This window comes from Oncorhynchus clarkii, chromosome 17, assembly GCF_045791955.1.
Source record: "Oncorhynchus clarkii lewisi isolate Uvic-CL-2024 chromosome 17, UVic_Ocla_1.0, whole genome shotgun sequence".
Taxonomy (NCBI): domain Eukaryota; kingdom Metazoa; phylum Chordata; class Actinopteri; order Salmoniformes; family Salmonidae; genus Oncorhynchus; species Oncorhynchus clarkii.
The window spans coordinates 31,273,475-31,294,421 of record NC_092163.1 but is presented as its reverse complement, the minus strand read 5'-3'; the positions used below and the strand labels follow the sequence as shown (position 1 = coordinate 31,294,421).

The 20,947-nt window shown below is 41.3% G+C and overlaps 1 protein-coding gene across 1 annotated transcript in view; it reads left to right on the top strand.

Annotated features, from left to right (window-relative positions):
- The first annotated feature begins 868 nt into the window (after window positions 1-868).
- LOC139370693 (retinoblastoma-like 1 (p107)) overlaps window positions 869-20,947 on the top strand; it is a 58,027-nt gene continuing 37,948 nt past the window's right edge. The window contains exons 1-3 of the mRNA XM_071110322.1: window positions 869-1,374; window positions 15,271-15,404; window positions 17,453-17,653. Coding sequence (XP_070966423.1) covers window positions 1,216-1,374; window positions 15,271-15,404; window positions 17,453-17,653 — 494 coding nt within the window. The 5' untranslated portion in view covers window positions 869-1,215. The remainder of the gene's footprint in view (window positions 1,375-15,270; window positions 15,405-17,452; window positions 17,654-20,947) is intronic.

Genomic DNA, 20,947 nt, shown 5'->3' with positions numbered 1-20,947 from the left:
CTATTGGTGAGCCAACTGGTAAATGCAGAGGGTCTTTTACTCAGTTATAAGGAAATCTTATCACTTTACAAGGTCCCTGTAACGTCTAAAGATTTTGCAACTGTTTTAGATGCCATTCCCTCAGGTGTTGCTTTATTATTCAGGAATGTGTCAAGACCTGACCCTCAGAGCCTACCTTCCGTTGACCCTGTTGACTCGTCAGTAGGAAAGATTTGTTTATCTTTTCATCCATTCAACAACAGAGTGATACGAACCTTGTTTCAGCAAAATGTTGTATCTCTATACCTTATGTCATGCCTTATTGGAATGGATTTATTTCTAATATCTGTTGGAAAAAAGTTTGGATGTTGCCACACACATACCTACTTGTTAACAAAATTAAGTAAGTTTCATTTAAAATTATTCATAAATATTATCCTGCCAATCACGATATGAAGAAGTTTAAGGAAAACATCAACTCAAATTGCTCCTTTTGTAATGACCACCCAGAAACCATGTTGCATCTTTTTTGGCATTGTATTCATGTAAGAAAACTGTAGCAAGACATCAGTAGATTTATAATTGAACACATTAATGAAGATCTTACACTCTTGTGGAGAGATGTACTGCTTGGATTCTTTACCTACGATAGAAATAAGCTGAAACATTTTATGTAATTAATTTCATTATTCTTTTGGCCAAATTTCATAAATGTAAATTTACAAACAAAACACATTGTCTTACCTTACAAAAATAAATTGACCTGTATTTTAAGACAATTAAATACTCTACTAAAAAAAAAAAGCTGTTAGAATAATAATGTATGTATGTCCCTTAATAAGGTCCTTGTGTAATGTGATATTATACCTCCTAGCCCAATTATCCTTTGTACATTATTTATATATACAAGTGTGTTCCCACATGTACTTCCTGTATTGATTTGTTGTTGATAAAAAAATATTTAAAAAATAAAAGCGCTGAGGTGATAGGGTGTGTCTTTCATGTGTTTGGACTGCACACTTTGATTTTGAAACGCAATCCCTGTTTACGTTCCTTTGTTTGCCCTCTGGGGCCTTTACTCATTGGTCAGAAAGGATCCGTTTTCGCGCCAATTGCACCACAGTGCATTGTGGGAATTCAATGACCGGTGGTGTGTTTGTGGTGTCTCTGGACTGCTTTGTTGACATAGATAGCTATATTTTTTAATTTCTCTGCCACTGTAACTTAGATTTACAAATGCGGGGAGACGAGTCAGATTCCGACTCCGGGCGGACGGACGAGAGCTCCGTCCGAAAGAGCTTGGAAATGCTTTGTCAGGAGCTGAATATGGACGAACAGACGGCATCTGAAGCCATGCAAAACTTCAAGTCGATTTGGAATACATACACACTGGAGGTAAACTAGCCAGCTAACTAACAGTAGCTAGCTATATTATTAAACTAGGTAGTTTTAGATAGACGTAGTCTCTTAGCGGTACTTTGTTTAGGACGTTGGGAGCAGATATTGTGGGATCAACAATGCGGCCGGACATGGACGGTCTTAACTCTCCTGTCGCGTGTGTTCAGCGTAACGTAAATGTTCATATTTATATTTGGTAACGTTAGTTGTGTTAGCAATGTTACTAACGTTGTTCGTTTTGAAAGTTAGTCGTTTAGCGCATATAGAAATTAGCTAGCTAGCTAACGTTAGCTGAACATAGTAAATAACACTATTTTCCATCAACCAGCCCACTTGCCAAGACAGGGAACTGGTAATTTGCGACATCGGTCACAATGCTAGACTTTAGGTTGTCTATCTAGTTAACTAACTCAACTAATTTGGGAACACACCAGTCGCGGTCAGTTCCGTTAAAGATTATGGAGGACGATTTTTTTTATGAACTCATTGTAACTTAAGGTGACCAGTTTTCTGAAATTAAAACCATCGACATTTCCAGTTCGGTGGTCAATATATAATTAAAATATACAATGTTATTATCTATGAAATAAAAAAAGGGGGACAATTCCGGTTTCATGTATTTAGTCTAACGGGCACACTGGGATAGAGAAAACAACTATATTACAGAAACACTACAGACAAGACAGAACAAGTTAGTCTGTAATATATTCTGTAATATAGTTGTTTTCTCTATCACAGTGTGCCTGTTAGAATCTGAACAGCCATGCAGTGGTCCTGGTAGTCTGGGTAGAATAAGAGCATGTGAGAACATGAGCCAAATTTAAAAATCAGGCAATAGTACATGTGAAATACTTAATAAAGAAATAAGATGATGATGTGATTGGTAACTACATAATATAACTTATACCAACCTAATCTATATATTTCTCAGAAGAATGTATCTTCTTAACGATTGCTCTGTCTTTGGCCAGCTTCTCCATGAACTCCTGGCAGGGGAGGTTGAAGTTTGTCTTCACAATAAGCATAGGAACCGTGAACCTATTTCTTGCTGCTGTCCATGTATCATTCATTCTGTTTCTTGGAAAGAGCCATTTTCTTCTGCTCCAATCTTTCTCCTCTTTTCTTCACTCGTCTTCCTGCTCTCTTCCTTTCCTTCTCTTTACCTTTCCACCTCACTCTTCTACACTCTCTTCGCTTCACTCTTTTTACTCCTTAATTTTCCCTTCTCTTTCCTCTCTAATTTTTAATAATAAATAGTACACTATTTGATAAAATACTTTGGTTAACAGATTCCCATTGCTTGCCTAATTTTTGTATTCCAAACATTGTTTGGAATAATAAATTGGCAGGCTCTGTAATCATATCTTAACCTTTCCTCCTCTATCTCTTTCACTCTTCTTCCTATCCAGTCTTCCTCCTCTCTTTCCTCTCCACTCTAACAGAAAACATTATGCCAATGTTATCCATGAAATTTTCAAAATATATTTTCACACTACTTATTATAATGCCAAACCATAAAAATTGTAATCTACAAATAAATATTCTCATAATTAATTGCGCATTAATTTAATATAATAATATTTTCAAAATAGCCCGTCCACTGCATGTTTACATGTGAACGTTTTTTAACCTAGCTAAGTTACCGTGACAGTAGCTAGCTAACTTAGTCTACATAGCTAAAGTTAGCTAGCATAATTTATTTAAAACCTTATAGAGCAGATCATCTATCTATATAATACATTGTGACATAACATCGGCTAGTATCTCAAAAGATTGTAACTAACCTGGCTTGAAGATATGTTTGTGGTGATGTTGTGGATTCACTTCTGGCTGAGTTTTCCACAGCAGTTTTCTCTAAAACTAGCGCAAGTAGTTAGTAGAAGAAGAGTGAATGAAGCTGCTATAGCGAGCAGCCCCCTCTGCTGGAGAAAACAAGCACAATGTGATTGAGACGTCAACCGGTAGGCTCTGCTGCCCGGTCTTTAATGCCACGTAAAATATTATTTCACTTTGCAGTTTGTTTTTAATGCACTGTTAAAAACAGGGACATTTCCGGGGACAGCTTCAACAGGGGACAGGCCACTAAAAACGGGGACTGTCCCCGGAAAACAGGGACGTCTGGTCACCCCAATGTAACTGTCTCCTTTAAGTCCATTATTGGGCAAACGTTACTCCTTCTAGTCCATGGACCCTACATGTTCTGTTTTAAAGACAAATTGGTTGTTGAAGCCAAAACATCCAAATACTCCATGTAATTGTGAATCGATTCTCAATTGCAGTACGGTTCTATAAACAAATCCTTCTACTTTCATATCACTTCAAAGATAATTTCACAACTTCGAACAACAATTTATATATACAACAGATGACTGATAGGGGGCTCTGTGTACTGAACCGCCATCTTGGCACGTCACCTCAGCTTCCAAAACGGAAGCTATAGAAATGCATTTATTAATGTCTCCGTTCGTTTTTCCCCCATGTGTTCTATTAGACAATATTAATGCAGATTTTTCTATTGTTGTGAGTTTAACATAAAAATACAAAATAACATGTTTAATACATTTTTTTATGGCTAATTTTACTGTCCCCACTACAACAAAAACATACTTCTATACATGTAATTTTGTCCTTGAAACCTTTAGGCCTAATTTGAAATGCTGTAGAATTCCAATGGTGTGTCGCAACGTGTAAATGTATAATTATTTAATTAATTGATTTGGCCAAGTGCGACTGCGGTCTCTGTTCAGTGCGCTCTCTGCTTAGCAGCGGTGTCAGCTCAGTTTGGCAACTGCACGAGTGGGAGAGTTTTCTTGGAAGATCACTCCGACACACGCTGCAGTGCTGCAGATAAGGCGCTGTAAGCCACTGATTTGTCATTCCCACTCGCCAAATGGACTCCTGCTTGCAACAAGTTCAGACTGAGCTCCATTGTCATGAAAAGTCAATACACCGATGAGTTTCTCTTTCATACACGCTTTGAGAATCAACAAGGAGCTTCTTCAATGTGTTTTGTGCGGGGAAGTGATTAGTAAGGAGTCAATCAAAACAAACAAATTAATTTAACGACACGTCCCGACCAAACATCCACAGCATTGCAGTATACCTAGGGAATTCTTTCAGAACAGGTCAGAGTGCTTCAGGAAACATTGCTTCGACAGTGGAAAAGTAAGTCCCCCAGCAAGGTATTGTTATTTTATAAAAGACGATAAGCAGAAATAAGGGAGTACTGTCTCATAGTAGTATGAGTTTCTCTTTCAAACAATCTCCTGGTATTGTACACAGCTAATAGCTAATGTTAGCTCAAGCAAGTTAGCTAACTACTGATAGGTTTGCACTAAGTAACAGTACAGACGAAGATGAAAAATTCAGGCCTACTGTACACATTACTGTAGAAGTTCTTATTGAAAACAAGTCTAGGTTGGAATCATTGCTGTTAAAGTACAAGCCATTTTTATGGCCATTACGAGCGGCGCTTCTGGATGAGCGTTTTCTTGTTTGCTTATGTCCTTAGTTGGTTGAGTGTGGTCTTAATGCCAGCATCGGTCTATAATATAAATGAATAATATAAACTCAGCAAAAAAAGAGATCCCTTTTTCAGGACCGTGTCTTTCAAAGATAATTTGTAAAAATCCACTTCACAGATCTTTATTGTAAGTGGTTTAAACGCTGTTTCCCATGCTTGTTCAATGAAACATAAATAATTCATGATCATGTACCTGTGGAACGGTCATTAGGACATTAACAGCTTACAGGCGGTAGGCAATTAAGGTAACAGTTATGTAAACTTAGGACACAAAAGAGGCCTTACTGACTCTTTAAAACAGGCATGCTGCAAGAAGGCATGAGGACTGCAGATGTGGCCAGGGCAATAAATCGCAATGTCTACTGTAAGACGCCTAATACAGAGCTACAGGGAGACAGGACGTACAGCTGATCGTCCTCGCAGTGGCAAACCACGTGTAACAACACCTGCACAGGATCCGAACATCACACCTGCAGGACAGGTACAGGATGGCAACAACAACTGCCCGAGTTGCACCAGGAACGCACAATCCCTCCATCAGTGCTCAGACTCTTCGCAACAGGCTGAGAGAGTCTGGACTGAGGGCTTGTAGGTCTGTTGTAAGGCAGGTCCTCACCAGACATCACTGGCACCAACGTCGCATATGGGCACAAACCCGCCATCGCTGGACCAGACAGGACTGGGAAAAGTGCTCTTCTCTGATGAGTCACGGTTTTGTCTCACCAGGGGTGATGGTCGGATTTGCGTTTATCGTCGAAGGAATGAGCATTATATCGAGGCCTGTGCTCTGGAGCGGGATCGATTTGGCAGTGGCGGGTCCGCCATGGTCTGGGGCGGTGTGTCACAGCATCATTGGACTGAGCTTGTTATCATTGCAGACAATCTCGATGCTGTGTGTTACAGGGAAGACATCCTATTCCCTTCATGTGGTACCCTTCCTGCAGGCTCATCCTGACATGACCCTCCAGCATGACAATGCCACCAGCCATACTGCTTGTTCAGTGCATGATTTCCTGCAAGGCTGGAATGTCAGTGTTCTGCTATCTCCAGCGAAGTGCCTGGATCTCAATCCCATAGAGCACGCTTGGGTCCTGTTGGATCGGAGGGTGAGGGCTAGGGCCGCCCCCCCTCCAGAAATGTCTGGGAACTTGCAGGTGCCTTGATGGAAGAGTGGGGTAACATCTCACAGCAAGAACTGGCAAATCTGGTGCTGTCTATGAGGAGGAGATGCACTGCAGTACTTAATGCAGCTGGTGGCCACACCAGATACGGACTTACTTTTGATTATTTTGACCCCCCCTTTGTTCAGGGACACATTATTCCATTTCTGTTAGTCACATTTCTGTCGAACTTGTTCAAATATGTACACATGTTAAGTTTGTTTAAAATAAGTGCAGTTGACAGCGAGAGGACATTTTTTTTTTTGCTGAGTTTAGATGAGAACAATCTTGGTAGATAGTGTAGTCTACATCTTATCATAAGGTACTCTACCTAATTCGACTTCTTAAATGTTAGACATCGCCCACCAACTGTTATTGATAAATAGCAACACACCCCTACCCCTCATCTTACCAGGCGTAGCTTCTTCTCTGTTCTGCCGGTGCATGGAAAATCCCGCCAGCTCTATTATTCGTGTCATCGTTCAGCCACGACTCTGTGAAGCGTAAGATATTAGTGTTTAATGTCCCGTTGGTAGGGTAATCGTTGGTGATCAATTTTATTTTCCAATTATTGCATGTTAGCCAGTAGAATGGATGGCAGTGGGAGTTGACTCGCTACGGATTCTCAGAAGGCAGCCTGACCCGCGGCCCTTCTCTTAACGCATATGACGGGGATTAGGGCCTGTTTCCTGCAAAGCAGTATATCCTTCTCGTCAGACTCGCTAAACGAAAAAGCTTCTTCCAGTTCGTGGTGAGTAATCACTCTTATTTTTGGTCATAAGAGACGGTAGAAGAAACATTATGTACATATTAAGTTACGAACAAAATAGACAGTTGGTTAGGAGCATGTAAAATGTCATCCATCCTCTTCGGTGCCACCTTTCCAGAATGGGGAATGTGACTTAGATGCACAAGGCACGTCTCTCCAGAATGCACTCTCGCCATTTTGTGTGCATTTATTGTGAATGGTTTTCCCTTTTGATTGTTAGTTCCTTTCAATTCCATTACATACAGTGCATTCGGAAAGTATTCAGACCAGAAGTATTCTTGACTTTTTCCACATTTTTGTTACATTACAGCCTTGTTCTAAAACATATATATATATATTTTTAATCTCAATCTACACACAATACCCCATAATGACAAAGCAAAAACAGGTTTTTAGAAATGTTTGCAAATGTGTGAAAAATAATAAACAAATACCTATTCACACCCTTTGCTAATGAGACTTGCATTTGAGCTCAGGTGCATCCTGTTTCCATTGATTATCCTTGATGTTTCTACAACTTGATTGGAGTCCACCTGTGGTAAATTCAATTAATTGGACATGATTTGGAAAGGCTGTCTATATGAAGTTCCCACAGTTGATAGTACACGTCAGAGCAAAAACCAAGCCATGAGGTCAAAGGAATTGTCCGTGGAGCTCAGAGACAGCATTGTGTCCAGGCACAGATCTGGGAAAGGGTACCAAAAAATGTCTGCAGTTTTGAAGATCCCCAAGAACACAGTGGCCTCCATCATTCTTAAATGGAAGAATTTTGGAACCACCAAGACTATTCTTAGAGCTGGCCAAACTGAGCAATCGGGGGAGAAGAACCCGATGGTCGTTTTGACAGGGCTCCATGAAAATACTTAGGAAATGTGAAATGTACACTATCTCTCAGAAGTTTGGGGTCACGTAGAAATGTCCTGGTTTTTGAAAGAAAATAGAAAAAAACTGTTCTTTTTTAAAATAACATCAAATTGATCAGATACAGTGTAGACATTGTTAATGTTGTAAATGACTATTGTTGCTGGAAATGGCTGATTTTCAATTCTGTTGAATTGGGGATCGTTTAACCCAAATATGCCACAAGACCTAGACTTGCCATGTGTATCCCAAATAAAAGGTTAACTGTTATAAGCTAACTTTTTAAAAATGAATTTAAGCTAAATTCCCGGGCTTAACCTCCTATGGAAAATTTCCCGGAAAGTTTCCGACCTTTTGCAACCCAAGGCCTACAGCTCGATGGTGGTTATATAATTCTGCTATACTAAGCCTACTACTGACATTTACATTACTTATTATTATAATGAATGATCATAATAGTAATAATAACAACAAGGAGATCGAGGGGAGGGCTGCTATAATTTTCCTGACAATTTGGAACAGTGTAAGCACTACTACATTATTATACCTGCTGGGCTGGTCTAAATTTAAAAAAGGTTGAAGCCTTTATTACAGCATAGCAAAGATTTAAAATTTCACGTTTGTTTATTATTTTTTTTTATCTTGAGGCTTGGTGCTCACTGAATCAGGAGGCTATCAACCAAACACTCAAACAGGCAACAGAAGCAGGATCTGTTTTTATTTCTGTAGATAAACGGACCAGTCAAAAGTTTAGAAACACCTACTCATTCTGGGGGTTTTCTTTTTTATATTTTCTACATTGTCAAATAATAGTGAAGACCTCAGCTATGAAATAACACATGGAATTATGTAGTAACCGAAAAAGTGTTAACCTCTCTAGGGTATGTGGGACGCTAGCGTCCCTCTGGCCAACATCCAGTGAGATTGCAGAGCGCCAAATTCAAATACAGAAATGCTCATTATAAAAATTCAGAAAACAAAACATATTTTACATAGGTTTAAAGATTAACTTCTTGTTAATCCAACCACGGTGTCAGATTTATAAAATGCTTTTCGGCGAAAGCATACCCTTTTTATTTATTTGTATTTTACCTTTTTTTAACTAGGCAAGTCGGTTAAGAACAAATTCTTTTTTTTCAATGACGGCCTAGGAAGAGTGGGTTAACTGCCTGTTCAGGGGCAGATCGACAGATTTGTACCTTGTCAGCTCTGGGGTTTGAACTTGCAACCTTCCGGTTACTAGTCCAACGCTCTAACCAGTAGGCAACCTAGCCAAGAACAGCCCAGTTGACAAATGATTACAAACAGTAACCAGCCAAGCAGAAGCGTTACAAAACTCAGAAATAGAGATAAAATTAATCCCTTACCTTTGATGATCTTCATATGGTGGCACTCAGACATTAATTTACTCAAATGTTCCTTTTGTTCAATAAAGTCTCTTTATATCCAAAAACCTCGGCAGTGTAGACTACCAATGATTTGAAGAGAATAAACGGTTGGTCCTTCTTGAATTCACCTTCTTAGATACAGTGCTTCTTAGATACAGAATAGCCACTCCACCATAAACTTAAATGTTCATAGATTTTCTTTTGTCTTCAACGTCGTGTTGCATTTCGGGGTCACGACAAGTCGTATACCTCAGGCTGCAGCGCGTGGTCAACTTAGTCTGCATGTAAATTCTTAACTCGCATGTTTTATGCCCTCGGGCGTTTCCGTCTTTGACATGGTCTCTGGGTTCCCTGGGGCGTATCTCGTTTCAAGGTATTAGGATTTAGTAGGATCTCATTTAGACGACTAAAATCAGTCTTATCGTCACCAAAACATTCTTTCATCTGGATATTCTCTACACAACAAAGTATGTAAACAGCACATATACATTAACTCAAGTTACAATGTTTGTCATAACATCTTTATTTAACTATTAATAACATAACAAAATCAACATTCATTTTCATATTCATATTCCATCTACCATTGTTACCACCATTTTGTCTGATGAAATATAATGTCCCAAAGTCCATTTATTTGACCTGTATTTCCGGGCTGTAAACTCTTCCTAAGGCACACACATTCCAGTCCCTCACATTAGAGACTAGGAAGGAGTTGGGCTGCTGCCTTATACTTTACGATGGGTGTGAGGTCATAACACCCCCCCCCCCCCCCCCCCCCGGTCAATCCCTCTACACCTCTCTGTAGAAAGATCTCTGTAGAGCTGTGATCCATTGTAACCTGATCCTCACAGGCCAGTCATGACACAGTTGATGAGCTTATTTCGCAAGTCAGTTGTTTGAATGGAGCTAGGAGTGTGTTCATGTTTCAAACTTGTTCTCAAATGCCATTGAAATGGCAGCAGCGGTATGAGATCCAGCACATTCTTGAGCATGCAATATGGCTTTCCTCCGTACTAAATCCTCGTCGACTAACTGTCCTGTCAGACTCAGCATGCTCATGAGGCTGACATTGCTGGTCCAAATGTCAGTCGTGAAGCTAATAGCAGTGACGCCCATATCAAATCAAAATCAAATTTATTTCTATAGCCCTTCATACATCAAGTCCTGTACAGAAAGCCAGCCTAAAACCCCAAACAGCAAGCAATGCAGGTGTAGAAGCACGGTGACTCGGAAAAACTCCCTTGAAAAGCCAAAACCTAGGAAGAAACCTAGAGAGGAACCAGGCTTATGAGGGGTGGCCATAGCAGGTTGATGTGCGTTTTCAACAATACTGTGTAACTCCGGTACAGCAACGTCGGAAAAATAGTGCCTACTGTGTGTACCGGGGCTCGAGGTGCTCAACCAGTCCGCGAAAGACAACATCATCCACGACAGAGATGTCTTGATGAGTTCTATTATCTTGGCGTTAACTTCTTGCGTCGAGCAATCCCGTATCCGGGAGTGTAATCATAGCCTCAAGCTCATTACCATAACGCAATGTTAACTATTCATGAAAATCGCAAATGAAATGAAATAAATATATTGTCTCACAAGCTTAGTTAGCCTTTTGTTAACAACACTGTCATCTCAGATTTTCAAAATATGCTTTTCAACCATAGCTACACAAGCATTTGTGTAAGAGTATTGATAGCTAGCATAGCATTAAGCCTAGCATTCAGCAGGCAACATTTTCACAAAAACAAGAAAAGCATTAAAATAAAATAATTTACCTTTGAAGAACTTTGGATGTTTTCAATGAGGAGACTCTCCAGTTAGATAGCAAATGTTCAGTTTTTCCAAAAATATTATTTGTGTAGGAGAAATCGCTCCGTTTTGTTCATCACGTAAGAAAAAACCCAGGAAATTCAGTCATCACAACGCCAAACTTTTTTCCAAATTAACTCCATAATATCGACAGAAACATGGCAAACGTTGTTTAGAATCAATCCTCAAGGTGTTTTTCACATATCTATTCGATTTTATTTATTTTATTTTACCTTTATTTAACTAGGCAAGTCAGTTAAGAACTGATTCTTATTTTCAATGACGGCCTAGGAACAGGAACGACAGATTTGTACCTTGTCAGCTCTGGGGTTTGAACTTGCAACCTTCTGGTTGCTGCTCTAACCACTAGGCTACCCTGCCGCTCGATGATAAGTCATTCGTGGCAGTTGGGTTTCTCCTCTGAAGCAAATGGAAAAATACACGCAGCCGGAGATTACGCAATAATTGCAACGGAGGACACCAAGCGAGCACCTGGTAAATGTAGTCTCTTATGGTCAATCTTCCAATGATATGCCTACAAATATGTCACAATGCTGCAGACACCGTGGGGAAACGACAGAAAGTGTAGGCTCATTCCTTGCGCATTCACAGCCATATAAGGAGACATTGGAACACAGCGCCTTCAAAATCTGGGGCATTTCCTGTTTGAAATGTAATCTTGGTTTCGCCTGTAGCATCAGTTCTGTGGCACTCACAGATAATATCTTTGCAGTTTTGGAAACGTCGGTGTTTTCTTTCCAAAGCTGTCAATTATATGCATAGTCGAGCATCTTTTCGTGACAAAATATCTTGTTTAAAACGGGAACGTTTTTTTATCCAAAAATTAAAAGAGCGCCCCCTATATCGAAGAAGTTAATGGATTTGGCCTTTTCTCGCTGAAATGTTCTTAGTCTTTCAAATGACTGCTCGACTTGTTGACTGCTTAATCCACACAGCAGACATAGTGGGCTAGGTTAGGAATGCTGTGTTGCACATGTAGCGCTGTATTTTTTTTGTGGTGTCATTACATTGTCTACCTACGTTATATAGGTATGCACGTCAGCTTTGATATTCATTTTGCACATCGGGAGGGTTCTACTAAGCTAAAAATAAAAAAAAAGATGGACAAGGATCATTTTTCTATTTGATTTTGGACCCCTTAGGGTATCAAATAATTATATAGCAAAAGTATTTGAAAAATTCGATTTGGCATCAATGCTATTAGGGAAAAGGAAAGGGGGATACCTTGTCAGTTGTACAACTGAATGCATTCAACTAAAATGTGTTTACCACATATAACCCAAACTCTGAATCAGAGAGGTGTGGGCTGCCTTAACTTCCTACGGCTGAAATCCCATTAACGGGATCGATATGACAACATCCAGTGACAGTGCAGGGCACCAAATTCAAACAACAGACATCTCATAATTAAAATAAAAAGTAAAAAGTATTATACACCATTTTAAAGAGTAACTTGTTAGGTCAGCACCTAGTCACAGAAAACCACAGCCATTTTTCCAGCCAAAGAGAGAGAGTCACAAAAAGCAGAAATAGAGATACAATTAATCACTAACCTTTGATGATCTTCATCAGATGACACTCATAGGACTTCATGTTACACAATACATGTATGTTTTGTTCGATAAAGTTAATATTTATATCCAAAAATCTGTTTACATTGGCGCATTATGTTCAGTAATGTTTTGCTTCCAAAACATCCAGTGATTTTGCAGAGAGCCACATCAATTTACAGAAATATTCATAATAAACATTGATAAAAGATAACTGTTATGCATGGAATTATAGCTATACTTCTCCTTAATGCAACCCCTGTGTCAGATTTCAAAAAAGCTTTACGGCGAAAGTACAGCGCTCAGACAAAAAAACAAGCCATACAGATACCCGCCATGTTGTGGAGTCAATAAAGTCAGAAATAGCATTATAAATATTCACTTACCTTTGATGATCATCAGAATGCACTCCCAGGAATCCCAGTTCCACAATAAATGTTTGTTTTGTTCGATAAAGTCCCTCATTTATGTCCAAATGCCTACTTTTTGTTTGCGCGTTTAGTTCACAAATCCAAATTCATGAGGCGTGAGCACTAGGTCCAGACAAAAAGTCAAAAAGTTCCGTTACAGTTCGTAGAAACATGTCACACGATGTATAGAATAAATCTTTAGGATGTTTTTAACATAAATCTTCAATAATGTTCCAACCCGACAATTCCTTTGTCTTTAGAAATGCAATGGAACGCAGGTCACGCTCACGCGCGTGACCAGCTCATGGCCTTCTGCCAGACACCTGGTTGAAACAGCTCTCATTCGCTCCCCCTTCACAGTAGAAGCCTGAAACAAGGTTCTAAAGACTGTTGACATCTAGTGGAAGCCTTAGGAAGTGCAATCGGACCAAATTTACACTATCTTGGATAGGCAAAGAGTTAAAACTACAAACCTCAGATTTCCCACTTCCTGGTTGGATTTTTTTCTCAGGTTTTTCCCTGCCATATGAATTCTGTTATACTCACAGACATCATTCAAGCAGTTAAAAACTTCAGAGTATTTTCTACCCAAATTAATATGCATATCTTAGCTTCTGGGTCTGAGTAGCAGGCAGTTTACCTCAGTCTCAGTTGCTAATATATGCATATTATTATTAGTATTGGATAGAAAACACTAAAGTTTCCAAAACTGTCAAATGTTGTCTGAGTATAACAGAACTGATATTGCAGGCGAAACCCTGAGGAAAATCAAACCAGGAAGTGGCTTCTATTTTGAAAACTCCATGTTCCATAGCCTGCCTTTGCTCCATTTAAAAGGGTATCAACCAGATTCCTTTTCCTATCGCTTCCTCAAGGTGTCAACAGTCTTTAGACATAGTTTCAGGCTTTTATTTAAAAAAATTAGCAAGAAAGATAACATTGCGTCATTGTATGGCCGGGTGCCAGCAGCGTTTTGTATGCATAACTGAATTTGGGCAGCCATTGCCTTTCCCTCTCCGACTGAAAAATACAGTTGCGGTTGATATATTATTGATTATATATTTTAAAAACAACCCGAGGAATGATTATAAAAAAACGTTTGACATGTTTCTGTGGACATTACGGATACTACTTGGAATTTGTCTGCGTTGTCGTGACTGCGCTTTCCTGTGGATTTCTGAACATAACGCGCCAAACAAACGGAGGTATTTTGGATATAAAAATAATATTTATGGAACAAAAGGAACATTTATTGTGTAACACTCGTGAGTGAAAACATCAGGAGATCATCAAAGGTAAACGATTAATTTGATTGCTTTTCTGATTTTCGTGACCAAGCTACTTGATGCTAGGTGTACATAATGTTTTGTCGAGCGATCGATAAACTTACACAAACGCTTGGATTGCTTTCGCTGTAAAGCATATTTTCAAAATCTGACACTACAGGTGGATTAACAATAGGCTAAGCCGTGTTTTGCTATATTGCACTTGTGATTTCATGAATATAAATATTTTTAGTAATATTATTTGAATGTGGAGCTATGCAATTCAGCGGTTGTTGATGACAATTATCCCGTTAACTTCTTATGGCTGCCATCCCGTTAATTGACATCCACATCATCGGCGTCCGGGGATTCGATCCATATATACTTCACTTTTTTAAAACTGGTCCCGGGGCCCTTCAGGGGAGGCTTGTGGGCGTCCTAGAACAAAACGTGTTTGAAACTCACCTTTCCACAGAGTGGTCAGCACACTGAAATGACCCAACTGTTCGGAAGCTACAGACCAAAGTTGTCAGAAGATGCTGTACCGACTTCAGACGAGTCCCGTGGTGATTTTGGGAGTAGTAGAGCAAAACAGAGAATGCCTTCCTGTTCGTGTCATCTTTCCACATAAGGGTCATAGTAGTTTCTAGGCCAAACTGTTTGCACGCCACAGCTCTTATTGTGAGAAGACCATTTCTTTCTTTTTTTTTTGTTGGCGGGGGGGATGTCTCATGGTCTGACAAACACCGCTGTAGCTCTGCCACCTTTCACCGTAGAATCGTAAGGGTGATATCAGCGGATATGGTGGATTGAGACAGCCCATGCAAAAAATAAATATATCGCTAGCTTAAATAGACAGATTGATGGGGATTTTTTAAAATTTTAATTTGATTTCTGCGGGGCTGCTGAACTTGTAGAAGGGTTAAAATAGTTATAAGTAGTGGTGTAGCACTCACCCCTGCAGACCCTTCTGTCTGGGGTTGCCCCCAACCCTCCAAATTTGTGTATATTCATACTTTTTTCTTTACCGTATTGAAAATCATACCGTCTGTGTTTCGAAATACCCCGATATACGGTATAGCATAAAGCACTGTGACTTACTGTCATTTTCCATACACTTCTGACTTGTCTTTCTTTCAGGGGGAAGTAGTTCATTGGCTAGCCTGCTCTCTCTATGCAGCCTGCAGAAAGGGCTCCACACCCACTGTGGGTAAGGGGGTGATGGAAGGCAACTGTGTGTCCCTGACTCGAATACTCAGGACGTCAAAACTGAGGTCAGTGATAAGAGGCTTGGTCCCCAAACCTCCCACAATTTACAGTGCCTTCAGAAAGTATTCACACCTTTTACTTTTTCCAAACTAATAAAACATGTATTGAGTCAACCCATTTTTGTTATGGCAAGCCAAAATAACTTCAGGAATCAACATTTGCTTAACAAGTCATATGTTGCATGGACTTTTTGTATGTCTCTGTACCGTGCACACAATTATTTGTAAGGTCCCTCAGCCGAGCAGGGAATTTCAAACACTGATTCAACCACAAAGACCAGGGAGGTTTTCCAATGCCTCGCAAATAATGACACCTATTGGTTTTTAAAAAGCTGACCTTTAAATATCCTTTAGAGCATGGTGAAGTTATTAATTGCACTTTGGATGGTGTATCAATACACCCAATCACTACAGAGATACAGGCATCCTTCCTAACTCAGGTTGACGGAGATGAAGGAAACTGCTCGTGGATTTCACCACGAGGCCAATGGTGACTTTGAAACAGTTAAGAGTTTTATGGCCGTGATAGGAGAACTTTGTAGTTAATCCAAAATACATAATACAAAAATTCTAGAACTTGCATCCTGTTTGCATCAACTCACTAAAGTAATACTGCAAAACATGTGGGTAAGCAATTACCTTTTTTAAATCCTGATTACAGAGTGTTATGTTTGGGTCAAATTTAATACAACACATGACTGAGTACCACTCTCCATATTTTCAATCATAGTGGTGGCTAAATCATGTAATGGGTATGCTAGTAATCGTTAAGGACCGGGGAGTTTCAGGATAAGAAATAAACTGAATGGAACTAAGCACAGTCAAAATCCTAGAGGATAACCTGGTTGTCTGCTTTCCACCAGGCACTGGGCGATTTAATTCACTTTTCAGCAGGACAATAACCTAAAACACAAGGCCAAATCTACACTGGAGTTGCTTACCAAGAAGACAATGAATGTTCCCGAGTGGCCGAGTTAGTTTTGACTTAAATTTGCTAAAATCTGTCAAGACTTAAATTGTTGTCTAGCGAGGATCATCAAGCAATTTGAAGGGCTTGAATTTAGAAAATAATGGACATTTTGTACTGTTGGGTTCTGAGAATATTAAGATATACTTAGTCATGTCACTGATGGAGAGCTTAGGTTTAGAGGGTCTACACCAGAGGTTAAGGGTTATTGGAGGAAAGTATATAGTGTGTGCAACTAAGCTAGGAATGTGTTGAGTGCAGGGAAGCGAGTACATGTGGCAGGCATTTGATAAGGGGAGACGGGTGGAGATCTTAGAAACTAACAATGTCACTGAGGGAGAGAGAGTAATGTATAACGTTTACATTGTCAGGATATTTTTGTTGTTATCCATCAGGGATCCTCTGGGAGGAGAAGAGAGTGTCTGGTATCAATAACCATGACAGCCTTGAGTTGGGGAGGAGTGAGTACTTTGGGTTAGAGGTCAGGTTAGATGAAGTGAGGAAGAACGGGTATCACTAAGGTTCTGTCTAGCAGCAGAGATGCATTGGCTGTTCAGTTGTGGTGGAGGAGGAGACTCAGCCTAGGAGAAAGGGTTAAATATTAGTGCTTGTGTGAAATTGTTTTTTTTTGTCTGAATACAGGTGTGTCGACCCTTTGGGAAGAATTAAACTTGGTTAAGCATATCGAGTGTCTGTGAGGTTGTTTACTCTGAAAAATTAGAACCTAACAGTACAATCCATGTGTGAAAAGCTTTTTAGGGACTTACCTAGAAAGACTCACAGCTGTAATCACTGCCAAAGGTGATTCTAACCAGTATTGAATCCGTATCTAATGGGATATTTCTATATTTCATTTTCAATAAATTTGCAAACATTTTTAAAAACATGTTTTCACTTGGTCATTATGGGTTATTGTGTTTAGATGGGTGAGAAACCTCCCCAATGTAATCCATTTTTAATTCAGGCTTTAACACAACAAAATGTGTAATAAGTCAAGGGTATGAATACTTTGATGGCACTTATGTGCACTGTGATTCTTTCCATAACTCGTAAGTTAATGTAATTTATTTTCATACATTGGTTTCAGTTTGATTCAGTTCTTCAACAAGATGAAGAAATGGTCGGATATGTCCAACTTATCTCAGGAATTTCGGAATCGCATGGGCCGCCTGGAGAGAACCTTTGAAGTGTCAACTGTGATCTTTCGGAAGTTTGAGCCCATATTCATGGACATGTTCCAGGATCCTCAAGGGGAGCCCCCACGACAGCCTAGAAGCAGAAAACACAGGTATAGGCCTACATTTCGCTCCCTCTCTAGCCCCATTTCCTTTTTCTGCCTCCGTCTGTCCTTCTATCTCCCTCTGTCTCTCTGTTTGTCTGGCCCGCTCTGTCTGTCTGCCTCCCTTTTATTTTAGTTCTAAAATAAAGCAAGCCTTAAATAATTAGCTTAAATAAACTGTTCCATTTTTGGAAATTGCATTCACAAATGAATGTGACTGTTTTTAGTGTTTGCTGTAGTACAACAGACTCTCTGGTACACTTCTAATTTATTTAGTAGTGTTTACATTGTTCCAAACAGTCAGAAACATTGTTGTAATCTATACAGCACCTGTTTGGCACACACAATATGCACGCAGCCCTCGGTCCTTAACTTATTTTTCTTTATCTCCAGTATTTTCCACGAGTCAAATTTAATCCAAACATCTGACTTTCCCTTTACCTCCTAAGCAACCATTTCCCTTTTCGAGTTTGTCACGTCCTCTGCATCCATTGTGTTGTCACGGTGTTCAGAGTTTGTTATATAGTGCCTTGCGAAAGTATTCGGCCCCCTTGAACTTTGCGACCTTTTGCCACATTTCAGGCTTCAAACATAAAGATATAAAACTGTATTTTTTTGTGAAGAATCAACAACAAGTGGGACACAATCATGAAGTGGAACGACATTTATTGGATATTTCAAACTTTTTTTTAACAAATCAAAAACTGAAAAATTGGGCGTGCAAAATTATTCAGCCCCCTTAAGTTAATACTTTGTAGCGCCACCTTTTGCTGCGATTACAGCTGTAAGTCGCTTGGGGTATGTCTCTATCAGTTTTGCACATCGAGAGACTGAATTTTTTTCCCATTCCTCCTTGCAAAACAGCTCGAGCTCAGTGAGGTTGGATGGAGAGCATTTGTGAACAGCAGTTTTCAGTTCTTTCCACAGATTCTCGATTGGATTCAGGTCTGGACTTTGACTTGGCCATTCTAACACCTGGATATGTTTATTTTTGAACCATTCCATTGTAGATTTTGCTTTATGTTTTGGATCATTGTCTTGTTGGAAGACAAATCTCCGTCCCAGTCTCAGGTCTTTTGCAGACTCCATCAGGTTTTCTTCCAGAATGGTCCTGTATTTGGCTCCATTCATCTTCCCATCAATTTTAACCATCTTCCCTGTCCCTGCTGAAGAAAAGCAGGCCCAAACCATGATGCTGCCACCACCATGTTTGACAGTGGGGATGGTGTGTTGCTTTTACGCCAAACATAATGTTTTGCATTGTTGCCAAAAAGTTCAATTTTGGTTTCATCTGACCAGAGCACCTTCTTCCACATGTTTGGTGTGTCTCCCAGGTGGCTTGTGGCAAACTTTAAACAACACTTTTTATGGATATCTTTAAGAAATGGCTTTCTTCTTGCCACTCTTCCATAAAGGCCAGATTTGTGCAATATACGACTGATTGTTGTCCTATGGACAGAGTCTCCCACCTCAGCTGTAGATCTCTGCAGTTCATCCAGAGTGATCATGGGCCTCTTGGCTGCATCTCTGATCAGTCTTCTCCTTGTATGAGCTGAAAGTTTAGAGGGACGGCCAGGTCTTGGTAGATTTGCGGTGGTCTGATACTCCTTCCATTTCAATATTATCGCTTGCACAGTGCTCCTTGGGATGTTTAAAGCTTGGGAAATCTTTTTGTATCCAAATCCGGCTTTAAACTTCTTCACAACAGTATCTCGGACCTGCCTGGTGTGTTCCTTGTTCTTCATGATGCTCTCTGCGCTTTTAACGGACCTCTGAGACTATCACAGTGCAGGTGCATTTATACGGAGACTTGATTACACACAGGTGGATTGTATTTATCATCATTAGTCATTTAGGTCAACATTGGATCATTCAGAGATCCTCACTGAACTTCTGGAGAGAGTTTGCTGCACTGAAAGTAAAGGGGCTGAATAATTTTGCACGCCCAATTTTTCAGTTTTTGATTTGTTAAAAAAGTTTGAAATATCCAATAAATGTCGTTCCACTTCATGATTGTGTCCCACTTGTTGTTGATTCTTCACAAAAAAATACAGTTTTATATCTTTATGTTTGAAGCCTGAAATGTGGCAAAAGGTCGCAAAGTTCAAGGGGGCCGAATACTTTCGCAATGCACTGTAGGTGTTGCTTGCGGTTTGCGCAAGAAAACAATAACTGATTCAATAAATTGAATAAAGTTTTGTGCATAAGCTATGTATGAATGAATGTGCATATGAATTGAATAAGAACCTCCAGGCTTCCGACCGACAGAGACAGCCAGCGAGCGCCCGACCGACAGAGACAGCCAGCCAGCGAGCGCCCGACCGACAGAGACAGCGAGCGAGCGCCCGCCCGACAGAGACAGCCAGCGAGCGAGCGCCCGCCCGACAGAGACAGCCAGCGAGCAAGCGAGCGCCCGACCGACAGAGACAGCCAGCGAGCAAGCGAGCGCCCGACCGACAGAGACAGCCAGCGAGCGAGCGCCCGACAGAGACAGCCAGCGAGCGAGCGCCCGACAGAGACAGCCAGCGAGCGAGCGCCCGACAGAGACAGCGAGCGAGCGCCCGACAGAGACAGCGAGCGAGCGCCCGACAGAGACAGCGAGCGAGCGAGCGCCCGACAGAGACAGCGAGCGAGCGAGCGCCCGACAGAGACAGCCAGCGAGCGAGCGAGCGCCCGACAGAGATAGCCAGCGAGCGAGCGAGCGCCCGACAGAGACAGCCAGCGAGCGAGCGCCCGACAGAGACAGCCAGCGAGCGAGCGAGCGCCCGACAGAGACAGCCAGCGAGCGAGCGAGCGCCCGACAGAGACAGCCAGCGAGCGAGCGAGCGCCCGACAGAGACAGCCAGCGAGCGAGCGAGCGCCCGACAGAGACAGCCAGCGAGCGAGCGAGCGCCCGACAGAGACAGCCAGCGAGCGAGCGAGCGCCCGACAGAGACAGCCAGCGAGCGAGCGAGCGCCCGACAGAGACAGCCAGCGAGCGAGCGAGCGCCCGACCGACAGAGACAGCCAGCGAGCGAGCGAGCGCCCGACCGACAGAGACAGCCAGCGAGCGAGCGAGCGCCCGACCGACAGACAGCCAGCGAGCGAGCGAGCGCCCGACCGACAGAGACAGCCAGCGAGCGAGCGCCCGACCGACAGAGACAGCGAGCGAGCGCCCGACCGACAGAGACAGCGAGCGAGCGCCCGACCGACAGAGACAGCGAGCGAGCGCCCGACAGAGACAGCGAGCGAGCGCCCGACAGAGACAGCGAGCGAGCGCCCGACAGAGACAGCGAGCGAGCGCCCGACAGAGACAGCGAGCGA